The 21847-nt window shown below is 41.8% G+C and overlaps 1 protein-coding gene across 4 annotated transcripts in view; it reads left to right on the top strand.

Moving 5' to 3' along the window:
• The first annotated feature begins 701 nt into the window (after positions 1-701).
• Positions 702-21847, top strand: part of AMN (amnion associated transmembrane protein) — a 142714-nt gene continuing 121568 nt past the window's right edge. For 2 of the 4 annotated variants that reach the window (XM_070733404.1, XM_070733389.1), the window contains exons 1-3: positions 712-775; positions 20707-20825; positions 20911-20955. In XM_070733404.1, coding sequence (XP_070589505.1) covers positions 733-775; positions 20707-20825; positions 20911-20955 — 207 coding nt within the window. In that variant the 5' untranslated portion in view covers positions 712-732. Of the gene's footprint in view, positions 776-20706; positions 20826-20910; positions 20956-21847 lie in introns of all 4 variants that reach the window. The other 2 variants (XM_070733398.1, XM_070733414.1) reach the window with 2 other exon arrangements.

Below are 21847 nucleotides of genomic sequence, written 5' to 3'. Positions count from 1 at the left end.
ACATTTACCTCCAGTCCTGACCAGGATTAGAAATTGGGATCACAGGGAGGAGTAGCAGCTTCAACTCCTCGCTGTGGCCACACAATGACAAGTGCGCGGCAGCCCGAGTGGGGACCTTTCTGGGTGTAGATGAGAAGCGGCCTGCTATTGGTTCATCGCTAATGGTCAGGATGAATCCTAGATTGGTCAGTAAGCGTTCCCTGTGCCTCCACTCTTCCTGTCGCTGATAGCTGGAGGGATTGTGAGGGAAATGTTTATGTTCGGATGGAGGCGGCTGCCCGGATAGAGGCGGCTGGCACACAGGCCGTAGTTTGGGGACCCATGTTTAATTTCCCCACGGCACACCTGACTATGTCTCGCGGCACACTGGTTGAAAAACACTGGACTAGATGACCTACAAGATCCCCTCCAACTCTGTTAACCTGCATTCTGATTTTAAAGGGTCATATATTGTAGACTTGAAGTTATACTGAGATTACTTTTTCATATGCTCCATCCTTTTTGCATAGTATTAAAAATGTGATATACTGCTTTTGGGGAAGGTCTATTGTTCAGATCATGCTCCAGCAGCAATACATGAAAGGCAGGTATTCTGCCTAAACCCAAAGGGAAGAACTCTCTTAATTCCACAGCCATCTCACAGTTCTGCAGTTTCCTTAAATTACAAAGTGTCATATGATATGAAGCGTCCAAAGTTCATAAGGAGGCGAAGTAACAGCAAGAGGCTGCAAAATGAAGGTGTTCCTTTCCTCCTTCGTTTTGCTACAGGTTTTTGGTAAGTAAAGAAAGTACTATCTAAGATCGGGGGAGATGCAGGTGAAATCATTTCTTATGCAGCATAAGTGTTGTGCCAAAGAATCAAGAATTTGATCATTTGTAATTTATTTATAATTCAGTCAGAAAAAGGTAATTTCCATGTAGATACGTTTTGAGGTGATTTGCAGAGCCAGCATAGCAATTCTGCAGCTTGGATTTTTCCATTCCTTTCCTTCTATCTAAGCTTCTCCCTCCATCCTGCAGCCCCCCTATGTGTAAAGCCTGAAGCTACTACTGTGAGATAACTTCTGTTAAATATGCATTGCTATTTAAGATTCAAAGACCCAGCTCCCTTAATGCAAGAACTGATTAAAGCAGAAGTCACAATTTATTTATAGAAATTAAACACAGCAACAATACCATAACAGTTGAGAACTGAAAATATTTTATTGCAATTTGCAACATTTTATTATATAAAATACCACAGTAATTACATTAGAAAATAGAGATTGAATGTTTCACTGGCAACATAATGAAAAGAATATTTAGGACTATGCAGTTGATTTCAGAACATTATCCCATCAAGTTTTACAACAACATTGTAAAGTAGGCTGCTATTATCTTTAAATTACAAATAACAGATGAAAAGAAAATATGATTTGCATAAACTGAGATTTCAATTTCTCCGCAGTATATCAATTCCCATAATTATATCTGTGATGTTTGCAAACTTGTATTTTGTTTGCATATTAATTGTAAAATATTAGAAAAGAAACAAAATTGTTGATACATACTTTTCTAAGAGTTATTTAAATATATGTGTACAATTTTAATTCATGTTAATTTGTCATGGTATTTTATTTTGTTTTATTCAGTGACTGTGACTGTAGTATCTGCCTTACTGTAACTTTCTGTTTGACAAGGAGATTAACACTTTTAATTGCAGATAGGAGTTTGTCTGGCTGAATTTCTTTCAAATAAAAAATAAATAAATCCTATCTCCACAAGAAGCATAGGCAACATTTACTTTATGCAGCCATTTTTTAAACTCATTGGAAATCTTTCAGTCCCATGATTCTTTCACCTGTATTTATAAGTGACATAATCCCCAGCTAGGGTAAAGCTGGAAAATGGATATTTCTATGATTTAAAGAGGCAGACGATTTTATAATGGATCTTGGTTTTATTATCCAATGTCTTATACAGTATTGCTGTTGAACAAAGTGGAAGCTGCTATTAAGCTTTCCAATACTTAGACCATGCATCATTGAAAATTTGTTTCTATTTGAAGTCTCATTTGTTTAAAGATTCTACGAGTAAACAGAAGTTATTACCACCAAAGAGATGTTGCACACAAATCACCAATATTTATGTATTTATTTAAAACATTTATATAGCCGCCCACCTTATAACAAATTCCAGACAGCTCCCAGGCAAAAAATAAAATAATATAAAAAACCATATTAAAATTACAAAAAATGAACACATTAAAAACAAAGTATGTTCCTGCTTTGGCTGATTGTTTCCTATAATGGTAGCAAGTTCACTGACATTCTGTCAATGAACTAATCAGTTCAAGCCCTAGGCAAATAAACATGTTTGTTTTTACGTGAAAGGACCGCCCTTTGCTTGCAGCGCCGCTGCGGTGTCCTTTTTCGTAAAAATAATAATGTTTATTTTTACGTGAAGACCTCCCTTTGAAGGAGCTGGGGAATCCCTCCCACGAAGAGATTCCAGGGGTGGAGCTTTGACGTCACCGGCAGGTTGCTAAAGATGCCAAGGTGATCACTTCAATTCCATGGAATTCCATGGAATTCCTTAGCAACCTGCTGGTGACGTCAAAGCTCCACCCCCGGAATCTCTTCATGGGAGGGATTCCCCGTTTGGGTTCGAGTTCGAGTTTGGTTCGGGTTCGGACGAATTTTGCGTAAAATTCATCCAAACTTGCCGAACCCGAACATCGTTGGGTTCGCCCATCACTACTTCTGATTCATTGCCAAGGATCAGAACTTTCTGGATCTCTTTGTTGCCATCATCGGCTCATCTGGACATTTGCAATCCAGATCACTGCTCTCATCCTCATCCGGAGAGTTTGTTACTCTGTAGAATAGAGATTGAAGAAAAAGCCATTGATGGTTGCCTAGCAACCTAGCAGACACATTTACAGTTTAAGAGTTGATGAGAAAAACATAGGCAGGGAATATCAAATATTTACTTCCTTTCTTGCAATACCACCCACGAAAGTAGAAAATCCATGCTGGCTTTAATTATACCAGCATTGGGATTTAACCTCAAGGATTCCTCACAGCTCAGAAATAATGTGGGATGAAGGATCTGCGATTGTTTGTTTGCTAAGGGCCTTTGTTGAAAGTGTGAGAGGTGAAGTCAGGTTGCCCATGATATCAATATGCCCCGAAGCTGAAGTTCACTTTGGTCATGTATGATAGTGACCATACATTAAATGATAGGCTGAAAGGGCAGCTAAGTGTGACGTGATATATGCTGGCTATGTTTCTTTGTGCAAGTGGTTAATTGGATATTTATATTTGTCCTGGCCCCTCTCACATCATCCTGGTTGTGAAAATATTGCAACAGCAATAATGTTGACATTGGGGATAACACAGTGAACAATTCCATTGAAGAGGCTTGTGGTATATTTGTTATGTTTATCATAAAGCAGTGATTGGGGTTACCATTTTGTTCAAAGTTGTAGTTGGAGACAAATTTCATTTGTGCATATAAATACTGCCAAGACTACTGGTTTACAATCAGTGAAGGGCTACCAAATTTTTTACTACCACACTGTGGGCGTGGCTTATGTAGGATTCCCTGCATTTTCTCTCATCTTTCAATGCAAATTGGGTGTTCTGGGGTGGAGCTCCATTTTCGCTACCCCACTGCGTTCCTCCCCATCCGGGCAGTAGCCCACCCCTGCTTACAATTGACTCAACACTGGGGGGAAATGTACAGTATCGAGCTAAACACATTATGTCATTAAATCACATGGGATTAATAGTACTTCAAGTACAAATTAGATAAGGAAAGTGTATGTGTGTGTGATGGAGAAGTGTTAAATATATTTTTAAGTATTGCCATTTGAACCTGTATTAGAATTTGACTGATATTTTTAATAACCTAAAGCTTAAAAAAGAATTTTGGCTATCAGTAGATTTAAACACAAGCATATTACATTATATCCACGCCAGCCTAGACAATTCTTGATTTTTCTTACTTTTACAGTCAGAAATAGAATCAGAGAGATGAAACAAGCTATTCAGGCCATCAAATCCAACCTGCTGTTAATCCAGAAATCCAAAATGAAGCATATCCAATAGATAATTTTACAGTCTCTGACTGAAAGTAATTTTTCCTCACTAGCAAATCACAATATTATTCCCCTATCCTGAAAATGGCCCCAAAACACTTCCAGCATGAAATGTTACTTCTTCATTGCCAATCTGTATATAACTTTGTTACTCCTGTTAAGCATGATTGCAGTCACCTGACTTCAAAATAATGAATGACAAATGCTAACATATTTTATAGTACTTAAACCTATCCTTAAACAATAGCTTGAAGAAAGAGGAAAATACTGTTCTAACACTGATTATTATTTATTATTGTTATTATTTATTAGATTTGTATGCCGCCCCTCTCTGTAGACTCGGGGCTGCTCGCAGCAGTGATAAAAACAATACATAATGACAAATCTAATAATTAGAATCTAAAATAGCAATTATGCATATAAAAAATCTAAAAGAGAAACCCCAGTAAATAAAAGCATACATACAGTCATATTGTGCACAGAAACTACATAGGCAAGGGGAAAGTGTCTCAATTCCCCCAAGCTTGACGACAGAGATGAGTTTTGAGGAGTTTACGAAAGTCAAGGAGGGTGGGGGCAGTCCTAATCTCCGAGGGGAGCTGATTCCAGAGGGTCGGGGCCGCCACAGAGAAGGCTCTTCCCCTGGTCGATGGAACCCAGAGAAGACCAACTATGTGGGACATAACTGGTCGCTGGGATTCGTGTGGCAGAAGGCGGTCTCTTAGATACCCTGGTCCGGTGCCATGAAGGGCTTTATAGGTCATAACCAACACTTTGAATTGTGACCGGAAACTGATCGGCAACCAATGCAGACTGCGGAATGTTGGAGTAACATGGGCATATTTGGGGAAGCCCATGATTGCTCTCGCAGCTGCATTCTGCACGATCTGAAGTTTCCGAACACTCTTCAAAGGTAGCCCCATGTAGAGAGCATTATAGTAGTCGAACCTCAAGGTGATGAGGGCATGAGTGACTTGTGATGCAAGTATGGTTAATTTAGATTTGCATAAATCATGGGCTAGTGAGATGAAGGCAATATCACAGAGTCTTGGTAGGAAAAGGATTGTGCCATGATATTGTTAGGTCTAGGTAGGGCATGACTTTCATCCCAGAAGAGATTTTACACTTTCCCCAGTAATAAATCAGTTTCACTATCCAAACCTCAGGGGTTTTCCCCCCTCTAATTTTCAACAACAACAAGTTCTCTTGTGATATAGGTCAATCCCTCATCTGCACTCCAGTGATTTTAAAAAAAGATATTGACCTTTTGTGTGATACTGATCTAGAGACTTGAAAAGTTTTCTCCATTCTGACACCTGCTTTCAAGATAATGAATGAGGAATGCTAATACATTTTGAAGAACTTAAATTCAGTTTTAATTGATCCAATTTCTCTGAATTTTTCTTAAGGTAAGGCAGAGAACTAAACATAGGAAGGGTTGAAGACGGGACTGACTGACACACAATAAAGTAGACACATTATTTCCTGTGATTTGGATGTTAACAGTTCTTTTGATACAACCTAAAATTGCATTTGCTATTTTGGTGCTATGTCACACCGCTGAGTAATGCAGTGGATGATGAAATACAGCTCCAGCTCACACATACAATTACTATCTGCAGTCATGCCTTTTTATTTTCACTTCCGTTTTTAAGGCAACATTAATTTTAAAAAATACTTTTTATTTCTTCTCTTTCTCTCTGTCCACACTGGCATCTAATAAGGATGATTTATTACATCTTTGGCCCTTAAACTCCACAAATACCTGATTGTGGAGATTTACTTCTGCCAGGAAGTAAAAAAAAGATTTATTTTTTAAGTTGTTAAGAATACAGTGGAACCCCGACATAAGAGCTGCTCTACTTAAGAGCAACTCGAGATAAGAGCTGGGAGGGGAGAGATATTTTTGTTCTACTTACAAGCCCAAATTCGAGATACAAGCGCCAAGGAGCTGTCTCCTGAAGCCAAACGCTAACTTCCGCGTTCGGCTTCAGGAGACAGCTGCGAAGCGGCGCGCGTGTTTTAAAAGGTTGCAGCCGGCCTGGGGGGCTCGGGGGGGTGCTTGCAGCTTTCTTTCTTGCTCTTTTTCTTTCTCTCTTTTACCTTCCCTTCCTCTATTTCTTCTTTTCTTTCTCCTTCCCACCTTCTTCCCTCCCTCCCTCCTTTCACTCATTCCTCTCTTACTCTCCCCTTTCATAAGTGTCCTTGCTTCCTTCCTCTGTTCCTGTCCCTTCTCCCTTTCTTTCTTTCTTTCTTTCTTTCTTTCTTTCTTTCTTTCTTTCTTTCTTTCTTTCTTTCTTTCTTTCTTTCTTTCTTGCTCTTTTTCTTTCTCTCTTTTACCTTCCCTTCCTCTATTTCTTCTTTTCTTTCTCCTTCCCACCTTCTTCCCTCCCTCCCTCCCTTCACTCTCCCCTTTCATAAGTTTCCTTGCTTCCTTCCTCTGTTCCTGTCCCTTCCCTCTTTCCTTCCTTCCTTCTCACCCACCCACCCTCCGTCCATTCATTCACCCATTCCTCTCTTGATCGCTTAAAGCCGGTCCCTGGTGCAAAAAGGGTTGGGGACCTCTGTCCTACAGGATTGGGTGGCAGAGAAGTTGAACATATGTAAATTTAAAAGTTTAAGAAAGTTTACAAGTTAAGTGAAAGAAACTTCATTATTCATTTATATGTACATGTACATTTCTTCATTAAAAACATGTCTTTCTGCATAATTTAGACTAACTTTGTGAGTTTTTTGAGGGCTGTAACCAATTAAAATTATTTACATTAATTCCTATGGGGAAAAGTCGTTCGAGATAAGAGCTGCTCGACTTAAGAGCCCAGGTCCGGAACGAATTAAACTCGTATCTCGAGGTACCACTGTAGTTACAAACTGCCTGTGATATTAAAAATATATGTGACATTTTTTGGACCACAGGAGTTGGTGAAGGGGAATTAGGATTTAAATTACAGCATCTGAGAGTTTTTCTAACCCCTTCATCCAGAGGTGATAATGGTTTGAAACAGTTCTATGGAATTGGCAGCTTGGGTCGCTAGAACCAGCAGCGACCCAGGCCTGCCACACCGCCAGACTAGCTCTCTTGGTGGCACCTATGGCGCCGCCATCTTGTTTTTTGCTTCTGTGCACTTGTAGAAGCTGCTTTTTAAGCACTGTGTATGACGCCCCTGCCCATGAAGCATACCCACATGGTGTGGTAAGAAGTGAAACAGCAATGAAACAAAACAGAAACCACCCCTGCCATCATCTATTCAAAAAGTAATCCACATAGAAACATCCTCACTGAAGTTGCTATGACTTTGGAGAGAATGTTCTATTGATGCTATCAATAAAGGAGAATATTTGTTGCTCAGGATTGAAATAAGGGGTCCTTGTTGCTCTCTGAGCTTGCTTGTTTTCATTAGTTGATTAACACTGCTGATGTTACCTTGTTAGGGTAATGAAACATTTGCAAGAAAACAAGCAAGCTCAGGAAGCACCAAGGATCCCTCACTATAATACATGGATTATCCAGAAAGTGTTGTACATACTCCTGATCAGTTGGAGGATGATGAAGATATTGAGGACTTGGATTCAGATAGTGTTTATGAAGTAGTGGGGGCCCCAGGGTTACAGGTAGTAGAACAGGTGGAAGGCCAGCCACAGGATGGGGCTATGAGTTCAGGATCTAGTGAGGGAGAATCAGACGCTCGCTGGGTTAACCCTAAATTCAGAAGGGTCCAGAAACGTAGAGAACAGAGGTCTGGAAGAAGATATTAAGGAGAGGAATGGGTTAAATATTGTAGTGATGTATTTGACACGTCAGGGGGTCAGTGGAGAAGAAGGGTGGAGTTTCAAAGTTGCCAAAAAGAATAATGGATGTGTTTTTGCCATGCTAAAGTAAGCCAAAGTATTTTGTATTGTATTCAGTCAGTGCTGCTGTTTTTCAAAGTTATGTGGTTAGGAAAATAAATCTTGTTTAAGTGAAGCAGGAAGAGGAATGTGAGAAATGCGGCTAAGAGAGAGATAACGGACCAAGTGCTGTATGGAATGCGTTTGAAGTACAGGAGAGCAGAGGAATAAACGGAGTTGCTTTATTCATGAAATGATGCATTTAATAAGAGTTATTTGTAATTACTAAATTTCTACCAGAAAACAGAACAGAAAGTAAGGTTACAAGGCATGTAGCTCTCATAGGGAATGTTCACGGGGAAAGTTGGTATTACTATCGTGTAGCGGGAAGCCAGCAGAAGAGAACGAGCAGTGCCAGTGGTCAGTAGATCATCAATTGGCATTATGATGAAGGTTAGAGATGAGTGTCCTCGTTCCGTTTCCCTCCAAGTGTGAAGTGTGTGCTGTAATACGCTACCTGAATGCTAAGGGCATGAACGCTGCTGTGATGGGTGTCCAAGATGCTTACTGAAGGGCACAAAATTGACAGACTCAATGCCGCCTGAGAATTTCTTGACCATTTCGAGATTGAAGGTGAGGCTTTTCTCAACTTATAGTGTCAGGAGATGAAACTTGGGCTTATCACCATACTCCAGAGAGCAAAGGTCAATCAATGTAGCGGCACCATACCCATTCTCCTTCAGCCCAATACTTCAAAACTCAGTAATCGGTGAGAAAAATCTTGGGCACCCATCGTGCACAAATTTTGGGCACCCATCGCAGCAGTGTTCAATGCCCTTAGCATTCAGGTAGTGTATTGCAATGCACACTTTGCACTTGGAGGGAAACAGAATGACGACGCTCATCTCTAACCTTCACACCACCAGTTTATTTATTTATTTATTCAATTTTTATGCCGTCCTTCTCCTTAGACTCAGGGCGGCTTACAACATGTTAGCAATAGCACTTTTTAACAGAGCCAGCCTATTGCCCCCACAATCCGGGTCCTCGTTTTACCCACCTCGGAAGGATGGAAGCTGAGTCAACCTTGATTATCTACTGACAACTGGCACTGTTTGTTCTTTTCTTCTGGCTTCCCACTACACAATAGTAATTATTATTATTATTATTATTATTATTATTATTATTATTATTAATTAGATTTGTATGCCGCCCCTCTCCATAGACTCAGGGCGGCTCACAACAATAACAGAGACAATGTAAGAACAAATCTAATAATTTAAAAAACGCTAAAACCCCCATTATTAAAAGCAAACATACACATAAACATACCATGTATAAACTGTATAGACCCGGGGGAGATGTCTCAGTTCTCCCATGGCTGACGGCAGAGATGGGTCTTAAGAACTTTATGAAAGGCAAGGAGGGTGGGGGCAGTTCTGATCTCCGGGGGGAGCTGGTTCCAGAGGGTCGGGCCCGCCACAGAGAAGGCTCTTCTCCTGGGTCCCACCAAACTACATTGTTTAGTCGACGGGACCCGGAGAAGGCCAACTCTGTGGGACCTAACTGGGCGCTGGGATTCGTGTGGCAGAAGGCGGTCCCAGAGATATTCTGGTCCAATGCCATGAAGGGCTTTATAGGTAATACCAACTTCCCCCACGGACATTCCCTGCGAGAGCTATGTGCCTTGCAACCCAACTTTCCGGATAACCCTCATATATTCTCTTTTAGTTCTCCCATAGCTTGATGAAGTTTTCTTACTATATGAGATAAATTTTAGTCTTCCTTAAAACTAGAAACTTGATTTTATTCTCTATGATAATGTTTCAGAATTAGAAAAATGCATCAAAGCTCATCTCCCACCCCCCACCCCGCCCCCAAGGTTACACATACTCAACTTCTTCAGTGCTTCTGCAGGGATTAAATTCCAGTTCCTTGATCATCTTTGTTTCCTGTTTCTAGTTTAATTTCTTTGATTTTTTTTTTAAATTAAAACTAGGATTCCTAGTATTACAAAAAGTGCTGATGGTGATGGGTCAGGCCAAATAGAATAGATCACAAATCACAGGAAATGTGATTTGTAAATTATATTTATGTTAATGTAGCCTAATGTTGCAATTGCTTTCTTCAATCACATCAATTTGTTGACATATATTTAGTTTGCGATTCCAGTTCCAAGATCTTTTTTTCATAAACAGTGTAACCAAGCCAGGGATCTGAAAGGTTTGCAATTTGATGACCCACCCAACTCTTTTGAAGCTCCCCTCTAGTCATCTGTCACTTCACCAGCATTTCTCAAAGGTAATACATAAGCATTTCGTCTGATTAATACATAACATTTTCAATATACTACAAAAGGGGTCCCCAACCTTTGAGCCACAGATTGGCACCAATCCATGGCATGCCAGAAAACAATCTGTGCAAATGAGCAAAGCCCCATCCACAGGATGCAGGCAGGACATGAAACGACACCTCCTCCAGACTGTGGAAAACACTCTCTCCATGAAACTGGTCCCTGGTGCTCAAAAGGTTGCGGTACAGCATACTACAGTATAATTAATTTGCCCAGTAGATTTCAACTCATCCAAAGTACACAGTTATCCTCTGACCATCTCTGCATCTGTCACAGGCTTCAATCCTGCCCTTTCATCATTTCCTTCATAACTTCCAGGTGAAGCAATGTTTTTATTACCCCAAAAGCATTGTGCCTTCTAAGCAGTTGGTATACAGATTCCTTTCCTGTCCTGTCCTGTCCTTGCCTCACCTCTCCTCTCCTCTCCTCTCCTCGCCTTGCCTTGTCTTTGCCTTGCCTTGCCTTTGCCTTGCCTTGCCTTGCCTTGCCTTGCCTTGCCTTTGCCTTGTCTTTGCCTTGCCTTGCCTTGCCTTGCCTTTGCCTTGCCTTGCCTTGCCTTTGCCTTGCCTTTGCCTTGCCTTGCCTTGTCTTTGCCTTGTCTTTGCCTTGCCTTGCCTTGCCTTTGCCTTGCCTTTGCCTTGCCTTGCCTTGTCTTTGCCTTGTCTTTGCCTTGCCTTGCCTTGCCTTTGCCTTGCCTTGCCTTGCCTTGCCTTGCCTTCCCTTTGCCTTGCCTTTGCCTTGCCTTTGCCTTGCCTTGTCTTTGCCTTGTCTTTGCCTTGCCTTGCCTTGCCTTTGCCTTGCCTTTGCCTTGCCTTGTCTTTGCCTTGTCTTTGCCTTGCCTTGCCTTTGCCTTGCCTTTGCCTTGCCTTGCCTTTGCCTTGCCTTTGCCTTGCCTTGCCTTGTCTTTGCCTTGTCTTTGCCTTGTCTTGCCTTGCCTTGCCTTGCCTTGCCTTGCCTTTGCCTTGTCTTTGCCTTGCCTTGCCTTGCCTTGCCTTTGCCTTGCCTTGCCTTGCCTTTGCCTTGCCTTTGCCTTGCCTTGCCTTGCCTTGCCTTGCCTTTGCCTTGTCTTTGCCTTGCCTTGCCTTGCCTTGTCTTTGCCTTGCCTTGCCTTTGCCTTGCCTTTGCCTTGCCTTGCCTTTGCCTTGCCTTTGCCTTGCCTTGCCTTGTCTTTGCCTTGTCTTTGCCTTGCCTTGCCTTGCCTTTGCCTTGCCTTTGCCTTGCCTTGCCTTGCCTTTGCCTTGTCTTTGCCTTGCCTTGCCTTGCCTTGCCTTTGCCTTGCCTTGCCTTGCCTTGCCTTTGCCTTGTCTTTGCCTTGCCTTGCCTTGCCTTTGCCTTGCCTTGCCTTTGCCTTGCCTTTGCCTTGCCTTGCCTTGCCTTTGCCTTGCCTTGCCTTGCCTTGCCTTTGCCTTGCCTTGCCTTGCCTTTGCCTTTGCCTTGTCTTTGCCTTGCCTTGCCTTGCCTTTGCCTTGCCTTTGCCTTGCCTTTGCCTTGCCTTTGCCTTGCCTTTGCCTTGCCTTGCCTTGTCTTTGCCTTGTCTTTGCCTTGCCTTGCCTTGCCTTTGCCTTGCCTTTGCCTTGCCTTGCCTTGTCTTTGCCTTGTCTTTGCCTTGCCTTGCCTTGCCTTTGCCTTGCCTTTGCCTGGCCTTGTCTTGTCTTTGCCTTGCCTTTGCCTTGCCTTGTCTTGTCTTTGCCTTGTCTTTGCCTTGCCTTGCCTTGTCTTTGCCTTGTCTTTGCCTTGCCTTGCCTTGCCTTTGCCTTGCTTTTGCCTTGCCTTGCCTTGCCTTGTCTTTGCCTTGCCTTGCCTTTGCCTTGCCTTTGCCTTGCCTTGCCTTGTCTTTGCCTTGTCTTTGCCTTGTCTTTGCCTTGTCTTTGCCTTGTCTTTGCCTTGCCTTGCCTTGTCTTTGCCTTGTCTTTGCCTTGCCTTGCCTTTGCCTTGCTTTTGCCTTGCCTTGCCTTGCCTTGTCTTTGCCTTGCCTTTGCCTTGCCTTTGCCTTGCCTTGCCTTGTCTTTGCCTTGTCTTTGCCTTGTCTTTGCCTTGCCTTGCCTTGTCTTTGCCTTGCCTTTGCCTTGCCTTTGCCTTGCCTTGCCTTGCCTTGTCTTTGCCTTGCCTTGCCTTTGCCTTGCCTTGCCTTGTCTTTGCCTTGCCTTGCCTTGCCTTGCCTTTGCCTTGCCTTGCCTTGTCTTTGCCTTGTCTTTGCCTTGCCTTTGCCTTGCCTTGCCTTGCCTTGTCTTTGCCTTGTCTTTGCCTTGCCTTTGCCTTGCCTTGCCTTTGCCTTTGCCTTGCCTTGTCTTTGCCTTGTCTTTGCCTTGCCTTGCCTTTGCCTTTGCCTTGCCTTTGCCTTGCCTTGCCTTGCCTTTGCCTTGTCTTTGCCTTGCCTTGCCTTGCCTTGCCTTGTCTTTGCCTTGCCTTGCCTTGTCTTTTCCTTGTCTTTGCCTTGCCTTGCCTTTGCCTTGCCTTTGCTTTGCCTTGCCTTGCCTTGCCTTGCTGTCCTGTCCCTTTCCTTTCCTTTCCTTCCCTGCCTCCTGTCCCTTTCCTTTCCTTTCCTTCCCTTCCCTTGCCTTGCCTTGCCTTTGCCTTTGCCTTGCCTTGCCTTGCCTTGCCTTTGCCTTGTCTTTGCCTTGCCTTCCCTGCCGTCCCTTGCCTTTCCTTCCTCTTTCCCTTTCCCTTTCCCTTTTTTGTTTTGCTAGCAAACTTTGTACCACAACTTCATCTGAGCTTTTAATTCCTAGCACCAGATCTAACTTCTTTCGTAACCTGGTCAACAACACAATCAGAAACTTCTCAGAATAACTGTACTTGCAAGAGGGAGAGAAATATGTTTTAAAGAGACAGAATTGTCAAACGGATTTTGTAACTTCCCTTTCCTAGAACAAAGGGTGATACAGGAGAAAGAGGGTTCATTCAAGATGATTACCTCTGCTGAACTGACATCCCCAAAGTAGATGATGTTAAAGGTAGCCAATTACTGTCCAGAGATTGTTATTTCTGTAGCAGATACAGTTACAGATAAAATGCAGAGAATTAAACAAGAAATCTACTTCTACATAATTTGGTGAATTTTGTACAAGTGATACATAAAGGAATGATAGCAAATAATGAAAGATTCTGTATCTAGGAATATTTGCTGTGACAACGGGTGAATGCAATAAAAATTTACAACTGTTTGTTATAGTCAGGCAGTTATAGACTCCACAGATCATGCCTTCTCAATAACATTATGTTTTTTTCTTGGTTCTATCATCAAATCAACTTGTTTGTTGGTGTGTATGTGAAGATCATTAAATACTCACATTTATTGTTGCCCAAAGAGGATACTTTCTTCCTTTCTGCTTGACTGATGCATACTGCTAGGACGTATAGAATGAACTCAGCTATGTGATTTTCTTTTTAAGGGAAAGGCTGCAATAATTTAATAGTTGGCTTAACAACAATTTTGGTTCCTAATTTAACGGAATGTACAATTTCTAATTGTGTTGAAGCCCCTTCATCTCATGTTGGCATTAGAAGAAGACACTCTTCAAAATAATCTAACCTGCATTTGCTAACAAGAGTAGATTGAACATAGAATAGAATAGAATTCTTTATTGGCCAAGTGGGATTGGACATACAAGGAATTTGTCTTTGGTGCATGTGCTTTCAGTGTACATAAAAGAAAATATACATTTGTCAAGAATCATGAAGGACAACACTTAATGATTGTAATAGGGTCAAATAAGCAATCAGGAAACAATCAATATTAATAAAAATCTTAAGGATACAAGCAACAAATCACAGTCATACAGTCATAAGTGGGAGGAGATGGATAATAGGAACGATGAGAAAAAAATAGTAGTAATAATAGTGCAGACTTAGTAAATAGTTTGACCATGTTGAAGGAATTATTTGTTTAGCAAAGTGATGGCGTTCAGGAAAAAACTATTCTTGTGTCTAGTTGGCCTAGTGTGCAGTGCTCTATAACGATGTTGGGGGTAGGAGTTGAAACAGTTTGTGTCCAGGATGCGAGGGGTCAGTAAATATTTTTACGGCCCTCTTTTTGACTCATGCAGTACACACAGTGATGGGCTCCTACGGGTATGGTCAGGTACGCAGAACTGGTAGGAAAAAATTGATTTTTTTTCTTTTTTTCCCTTCTGGGCTCTGGGTATATTTTTCCTATCACAGTAAATGAAGATGAATGTGTATAATTTTAGAAGAGCTGTGCGTGTGTGTATGTGTATGTGCACACATACACTTTATATAGTAGATAATGCATATTTTGGGTGTCTATGTGTAATATGCATGTACACATATGGCATATGTACATAGAATTAAATAGTATATATTGGATGTTCAGTAAACTTCAGATTGTGCAGAATGCGGCTCTCCCAGATATACCTATATTTCATCAACACTCCGTGGCTTGCACTGGCTGCCGATCAATTTCCGGTCACAATTCAAAGTGTTGGTAAAGCCCTACATGGCATCGGACCAGAGTACCTACGAGACCTCCTACTGCCACATGAATCCCAGCGGCCGATTAGGTCCCACAGAGTTGGTCTTCTCCGAGTCCCGTCGACAAAACAATGCCATCTGGCGGGACCCAGGGGAAGAGCCTTCCCTGTGGCAGCCCCGGTCCTCTGGAATCAACTCCCACCGGAGATTCGAACTGCCTCTACCCTCCTCGCCTTCTGTAAAATGTTGAAGACTCACCTTTGCCGCCAGGCATGGGGGGATTAATCCCCCCTCCTTTTTTCGCTGACCTTTATTATGTTTATGTTCAGTCGGACTGAGTGTGTATAATTGTGTAGCAGATAATTTCTTTCATAACAATGTATTTTAAATTAGTTTTTTAAATTTTTTAACATTAGATTTGTATTTATATTGTATTGCTGTTATGTTGTGAGCTGCCCCGAGTCTTTGGAGAGGGGCGGAATACAAATCTAATAAATTATTATTATTATTATTATTATTATTATTATTATTATTAGTAGTAGTAGTAGTAGTAGTAGTAAATAGATGGGGAAATTCTATCTCTTTGAGGCGAAGAGAGGCCAGGCACCCTAACCCAAACCTTGACATTTAAGCCAGTCATATGAACTTTAAGCCAGCCCCAGGTCACATGCTAATCAAACCACTCCTACCTGGTCACATGGCCAGCAAGCCACACCCACAAAATAAGCCACACCCACAGTGTGGTAGTAAAAATGTTTGCAGCCCTTCACTGAGTATACAGGTCGTTATTGGGTTGCACAATCAAACCAGACAGTTACAGAGGACTTAAAAAGTTATGAATTGCTGTGAAAGAAAGGTTCAAGCTTCTTAATTTGTTCTACTTTACTCTGTAAGTTATGTGTGTGTGTATGTTGGAGAATCTGATGAAGATTAAATGAGTATAAACTATACACACAGGTTGCTCACACAATTATAGTCCTTGAACAGGCAAAATCTTAGATTATAAAATGCAAACATTAATTTCAATCTTTCTGCATATGCATTCAGACAGTACAGAAGGGGCTGTGCAGGGTGTATGAATGAGCAGAATAATGAAAGAAGCATTAGTTGGATGGCGAGTAATCATCACGAGATGCTTCGCCCACTGTCTAAAAAATGGGCACAACATTAACCAAGAGCGCTTTCATGTCACCACTATTTCATTTTCCAAGTCTTAGATGCAATAGAAAGCTATATATGATTAATGGAGCTGCACTTCTGATGATCTGAAATGCTGAGTACAAGGGGCAGTGTCCAAGCCAGTCTAATTCCTTTAGAAACAAAATCGACAGACCACCATTTCACTTCAAAAGGCATTCATGTAGGGCAGAGAAGGAAAAGGGAGGGAGTGAGGGAGGAAGGAGTTCTTCCATCTAAAGGACAAGGGGGGAAATAACAAAATAGTGATAATTAAACCTTAACATTTCTGCTTGTTTACCTTCAGCACTGACAAGTTAGCATTTTCCTTATAGGACCACAAGTTCAGGGTTTATTTATTTTATTTATAAGTCATCCCTCTCCGAGGACTTGGGGTGGTTTACAACATATAACGGAACAATATATGACGTCCTAAATCCAATTAATTTAAATTTATAATTTAAAAACCCCAGAAAACCATAAAAAGACAGTCATTCCCATTCAGTCAACTTACTCTCAACACATTCATCGAAGATTTTAATTTATTTATTTTAGTAATTTATTTATTTAGTGGATGGCGTATCATACATGGACTAGCAATATAAATTAACATTTCTACCAAATTAGTAGAACCCAATAAATATAAATATTTAAAAGATCTGTGTTCAAATATTAAAGTCTAGGCCAGGGGTGGCAAACCCAATTGGATCACGGGCAGTATTGTGACGTATTGGGCCATGTTCTTTGCTTTGTGGATCCTGGGTGGGCGTGGCCTGTGTGAGCCATATCTGGTCCATTTGACAGGTGTGGTCTAGGCCAGTGATTTTCAACCTTTTTTGAGCCGCGGCACATTTTTTACATTTACGAAACCTTGGGGCACATTGAGGGGGGGGGGCGCTAAAAAAAGTTTGGACAAAAAAAATCCTCTCTCTCCCTCCCCTTCACTCTATTTCTTTCTCCCTCCCTCTTTCTCTCACTTCCTTCCTTTCTTTCTCTCTCTCTCCATCCCTCTTTCTTTCTCTTCCTTCCTTCCTCTTTTTTGCTCTTTCGCTCTCTCTCTCCCTCCCTGCCTCCTTCTTTCTCCTTCCCTCCCTCTCTTTCTCTCTCTCTCTTGCTTTCTTTCTCTCTCTTTCTCTCTCTCTTTCTTTCTCTCTCTTGTTCTCTCTCTCTCTCTCTTGCTTTCTTTCTTTCTCTCTCTCTTTCTTTCTGAGCTTCGCGGCACACCTGACCATGTCTCGCGGCACACTAGTGTGCCACGGCACACTGGTTGAAAAACACTGGTCTAGGCCACTGAAGTGCAGCATTGTTTACATTAAAGAAATTAGATGCTGGGCAGGTATATGCCCTCAGATTATAGCCAGACACAATATGGTAATTATTTATTTATTTATTCGTTCATTCATTCATTCAACTTCTATGGCACCCAATCCTGAAGGACTCAGTAAAAAAAGAAGTAAAATATAAACTAAAAAACTAACCCCGATAAAACCCATTTATATAAAAACCAGTCAAAACTTATGCATGCACACCATTCATAAAATAAAAATTTGGCCATGAAAGATGGACAATTCATGGCCCCCAGGCCTGCCGGCAAAGCCATGTCTTTGTGGCCTTGTGGAAGGTCATCAGGGTGGGAGCAGTATGGACATTGGGGAGTAGTTGGTTCCATAGAGCCGGGGCAGCCACAGAGAAGGCCCTCTCCCACCTACATTGTTTATTCGACAGCCACAGAGATTGCCCTGCCAACCTACAATGTTTATTCGACAGGACCAGAAGGAGGCCAACTCTGTGTGCTCCTATTGGTCTCTGGGAGGTATGTGGCAGGAGGTAGTCCCTTAAACAGTCCCGTAAATAATGCCCTCCGTTGGGAAAATGAAGCCTCAGCAAAGGGGGGAAAGTAATATCATAGCAATTTCATTTACTCCAAGCCAGTGTCCTCCCAACATTGCTGACATTCTGAGAACACAGATATCTGGACCTTCTTTCAGACCAATTCAGAATCCTTCTGTGGGAGGGCCCCTAAAAAGCCCCTTATAACAGAATCCTAATAATTGAGAGCCAGAAATCTTCCTTACTTGATCTCATCTATGGCAATTCTGTCTTCCAGGACAAAATTCATCCTCTGAGAAGACTAGTTATGTGAGAAAGTATTTTTAAAATAATAGCAATTGACAGCTCTTCATCATAATGAGTACAAAACACTGCAAGGGTCTTCCAGGGCAGGAATTAATTCACAATTCATTTGCTATGTTTGCTTAGATCTCAATTACTTTAGATGTGACAGAAAATCAGGCTGTCCAATATGTATGTGTGGTTATTTTCTTTGAATGTTGGAGGAGAAGCATGAATTTTGTCAGGAAATGCTTACTATAGTGCTTGTTGGATTTTGCCATATTTAAAGACTTTCTGGAAATTCTCTAGAAAACATTGTCTAAAGCAGGTACCTAAATCGCAATGAAACAATATTTAAGTAGAAAATAAACAACAATAATAAGAGGAGGGGACCAGTTTGCCTAAATAACAAATGTCTCTCTACGGGCCCAGAGGTGGGATTCAGCAGATTCTGACCAGTTCTGGAGCAGTGTTTTTCAACCAGTGTGCCGCGGCACACTAGTGTGCCGTGAGACATAGTCAGGTGTGCCGCGAAGCTCAGAGAGAGAAAGGAAGCAAGAGAGAAAGAAAGCAAGAGAGAAAGAGAAAGAAAGCAAGAGAGAGAAAGAGAAAGAAAGCAATAGAGAGAGAGAAAGAGAGGGAGGGAAGGAAGGAGAGAGAGAGAAAGACATAGAGGGAGGCAGGGAGGGAGAGAAAGAGAGGAAGGAAGAGAGGAAGGAAGAGAAAGAAAGAGGCATGGAGAGAGAAAGAAGGGAGAGAAAGAGGGAGGGAGAGAGAAATAGAGCCAAAGGGATGAAGAGAGAGAGAGAGAATTTTTTTGTCCAAACTTTTTTTAGCGCCCCCCCCCCCCCCCGCTCAATGTGCCCCAGGGTTTCGTAAATGTAAAAAATGTGCCGCGGCTCAAAAAAGGTTGAAAATCACTGTTCTGGAGAACCGGTTGCAGAAATTTTGAGTAGTTCAGAGAACTGGTATGTTGTGGTTGGCTCTGGGACAGCTCCTGCCCCAAGGACTGTGGGGGTGGATGTGGGTGAATCCTCCCAGTGTCAGAGGCCTCCCAGTGTCAGAGGCGGACAGTGAAGTATAATCGGAAGCAGGGAGTGACTGAAATGGGACCCTCAGAGGGGGTCATGGCAGACAGCCCATTAGGAAGCAATTCATCCTCCTCCTTATCTTCACTGGACTCTGATGACGAAGCATTTATTGATGTATGTAGGCGAAGGGCCATAAATAGAAAAGAGCAGCTACGTAGGTATTACAAGAGATAAGAGAGTTCACCTGTGGTTGGATGTGGTTCAACTAATTAGGGCTGCTGTTAAATGGGCAGCATGCCGGCCTCTCGGCGTGGAAGATTATCTGTTCGTGATAGTGGATGTGGCTTTACTCTCCAGATTCTCCAAGGACTCAGTGTTTTGATATCAGGACTCTGAACTTAAACCATAGTCAAATGTGTGAGTTGGAAAACGTTTGAAGGAGAGTAGCTGTGACGACTTCACAGCTACTTGTTAAGTGCTTTGAGTTTGTTTGTTTGTTTGTTTGTTTTTACTGCATTCAAGTCTGTTTGCTTTGACGGTGAGCCCTTTGACTACCAAAAGGGTGGTTTGCTTCTATTTTTCTTTGGATAAAGACATTATTCTTGACTTTTCACGTGTGTGTGTGTGTGTCTGCTTCTTCTATCTTTGCATTTAATTAGGGGCTCATGTCGAGAGCCCGGCAGAACATGGTAAATGCCACCTCTGATTGGCTCCACCCCCATCTATTCTCTGCCTCCCGAGTCCCAGCTGATCGGGAGGAAATGGGGATTTTGCAGTAACCTTCCCCTGGAGTGGGGAGGGAATGGAGATTTTACAGTTTACTTCCCCTACCACACCCACCAAGCCATGCCCACAGAACCGGTAATAAGTTTTTTTGAATCCTACCATTTTCCCCTACCTCAATTATTCTGTTGTTAAAATGAACCTTCAATATTGGCTATTGCATGCATGCAGGGGTGGGCTAATGGACGGATTTGGGGGAGGGACGCAGTGGGGTAGCGAAAATGGAGCTCCACCCCAGAGCACCCAATTTGCACTGAAAGATGTTGAAAGAAAATGCAGGGCGTTCTGCATAAGCCACGCCCACAGTGTACTAGTAAAAATTTTGGTAGCCCTTCACAGCATGCATGCCAAAGTATACAAAGCACAATGTATTTACTTATACATCCATAAAGCCAAAGTGCTTTATACATCCATAAAGCCAAAGTGCTGTTGAAAATATAATAAAGCACAGCACATAGTTGTGTGTCTTTGTACTGTCATCAAGGACATCAATTAGTCTGACCCAGGTGTATCAAGTAGCATTTTAATACCTGTGATGATATCTGAAAAATATAGCTACTTCATTTTTTTAGTGGCTTAGTAAATACACACACACACATAATTTATTTTTTTTAGTGGCTTAGTAAATACACACACACACATAATTTATTAAAATATATTTGTTTTGTTTGTATAAATATATTTTAGTAAATGTGTAAATGGTAAAAACACACACACACATTATTTGCTAGTGTGGGTGGGTGGGTGGGTTTGTATGTGTGTGAAGAAAAAGGCCAAGCTTCAATTTTGGAATGTTGCTTTAATCATGCAGCGAATGGAGTAAAGAAAATCAGACATCCCATTTTGCTGTGGTCATATCTCCCAAATCAAAGCTTGTGGATATTATAGTTATTTTTCTCTCTCTCTCTCAGGCTCTTCAGTTGCTGTATACAAACAGTGGGTTCCAAATACAAACTTTGAAAATGCTGCTAACTGGGATCAAAACCAAATCCCATGTGCCAAGGATACCGTTCTTTTTGGGAGTAGAAAGGTGCTTAATTTTTGAATCAAAACCAAATTTGCCACAACCGGTCTTTTCACGAATGTAGTCTTTTACATGTCTTTATTCCTTCCAGATTGTATCAGTTTTTGTCCAAGCATCCCACTCTTTGACAGACATGGTAAGCATACTCATTATTGTGACTTGTTGAACCAGAGTAAGGCCTAAATGTATTACATACTTAAAATTGTACTGCCGGTAAGTGAGAGATTAATTTTGTGCCGTTTCTATTTATGTTGTGCCAGTACGATTAGTATTGCCTTTCAGAATTATAAAGAAAAACAAGCCCAAATAATTATGTTTGAAGGCCTTGGTCAAAAGCATCAAAAGCAGTCAAACTGTGATAAAAGAAAATGCAGTCAAATCTCTTCTTGCAGCACACATAAAAAACAGGAAGGGTTTTGATCACAGCATCGTGGCTGCCATGTGGACTTTTTGACACGCCTTATGGACATCTGAGTCCCAAACCATCATTTCTCATGTTGACCTTGACTTACGTTCATTAGAAAAAGATATTTGGAAAGATACTTGTTCATATATTATTATTATCATCATTATTTATTAGATTTGTATGCCGCCCCTCTCCGTAGATTCGGGGCGGCTCACAACAGTGATAAAAACAATACATAATGACAAATCTAATAATTAGAATCTAAAATAGCAATTATACATATAAAAAATCTAAAAGAGAAACCCCAGTAAATAAAAGCATACATACAGTCATATTGTGCACATAAACTACATAGGCAAGGGGAAAGTGTCTCAGTTCCCCCAAGCCTGATGACAGAGATGGGTTTTGAGGAGTTTACGAAAAGCAAGGAGGGGGGGCAGTCCTAATCTCCAGGGGGAGCTGATTCCAGAGGGTCTGGGCCGCCACAGAGAAGGCTCTTTCCCTGGGTCCCGCCAGATGGCATTGTTTAGTTGACTGGACCCGGAGAAGACCAACTCTGTGGGACCTAACCAGTCGCTGGGATTCGTGCGGCAGAAGGCAGTCTCATAGATAATCTGGTCCG

Source organism: Erythrolamprus reginae, chromosome 1 (genome assembly GCF_031021105.1).
Source record: "Erythrolamprus reginae isolate rEryReg1 chromosome 1, rEryReg1.hap1, whole genome shotgun sequence".
NCBI classification, from domain to species: Eukaryota; Metazoa; Chordata; class Lepidosauria; order Squamata; family Dipsadidae; genus Erythrolamprus; species Erythrolamprus reginae.
The sequence above is the reverse complement of the archived record's forward strand: the minus strand, read 5'-3'. Positions and strand labels throughout refer to the sequence as shown.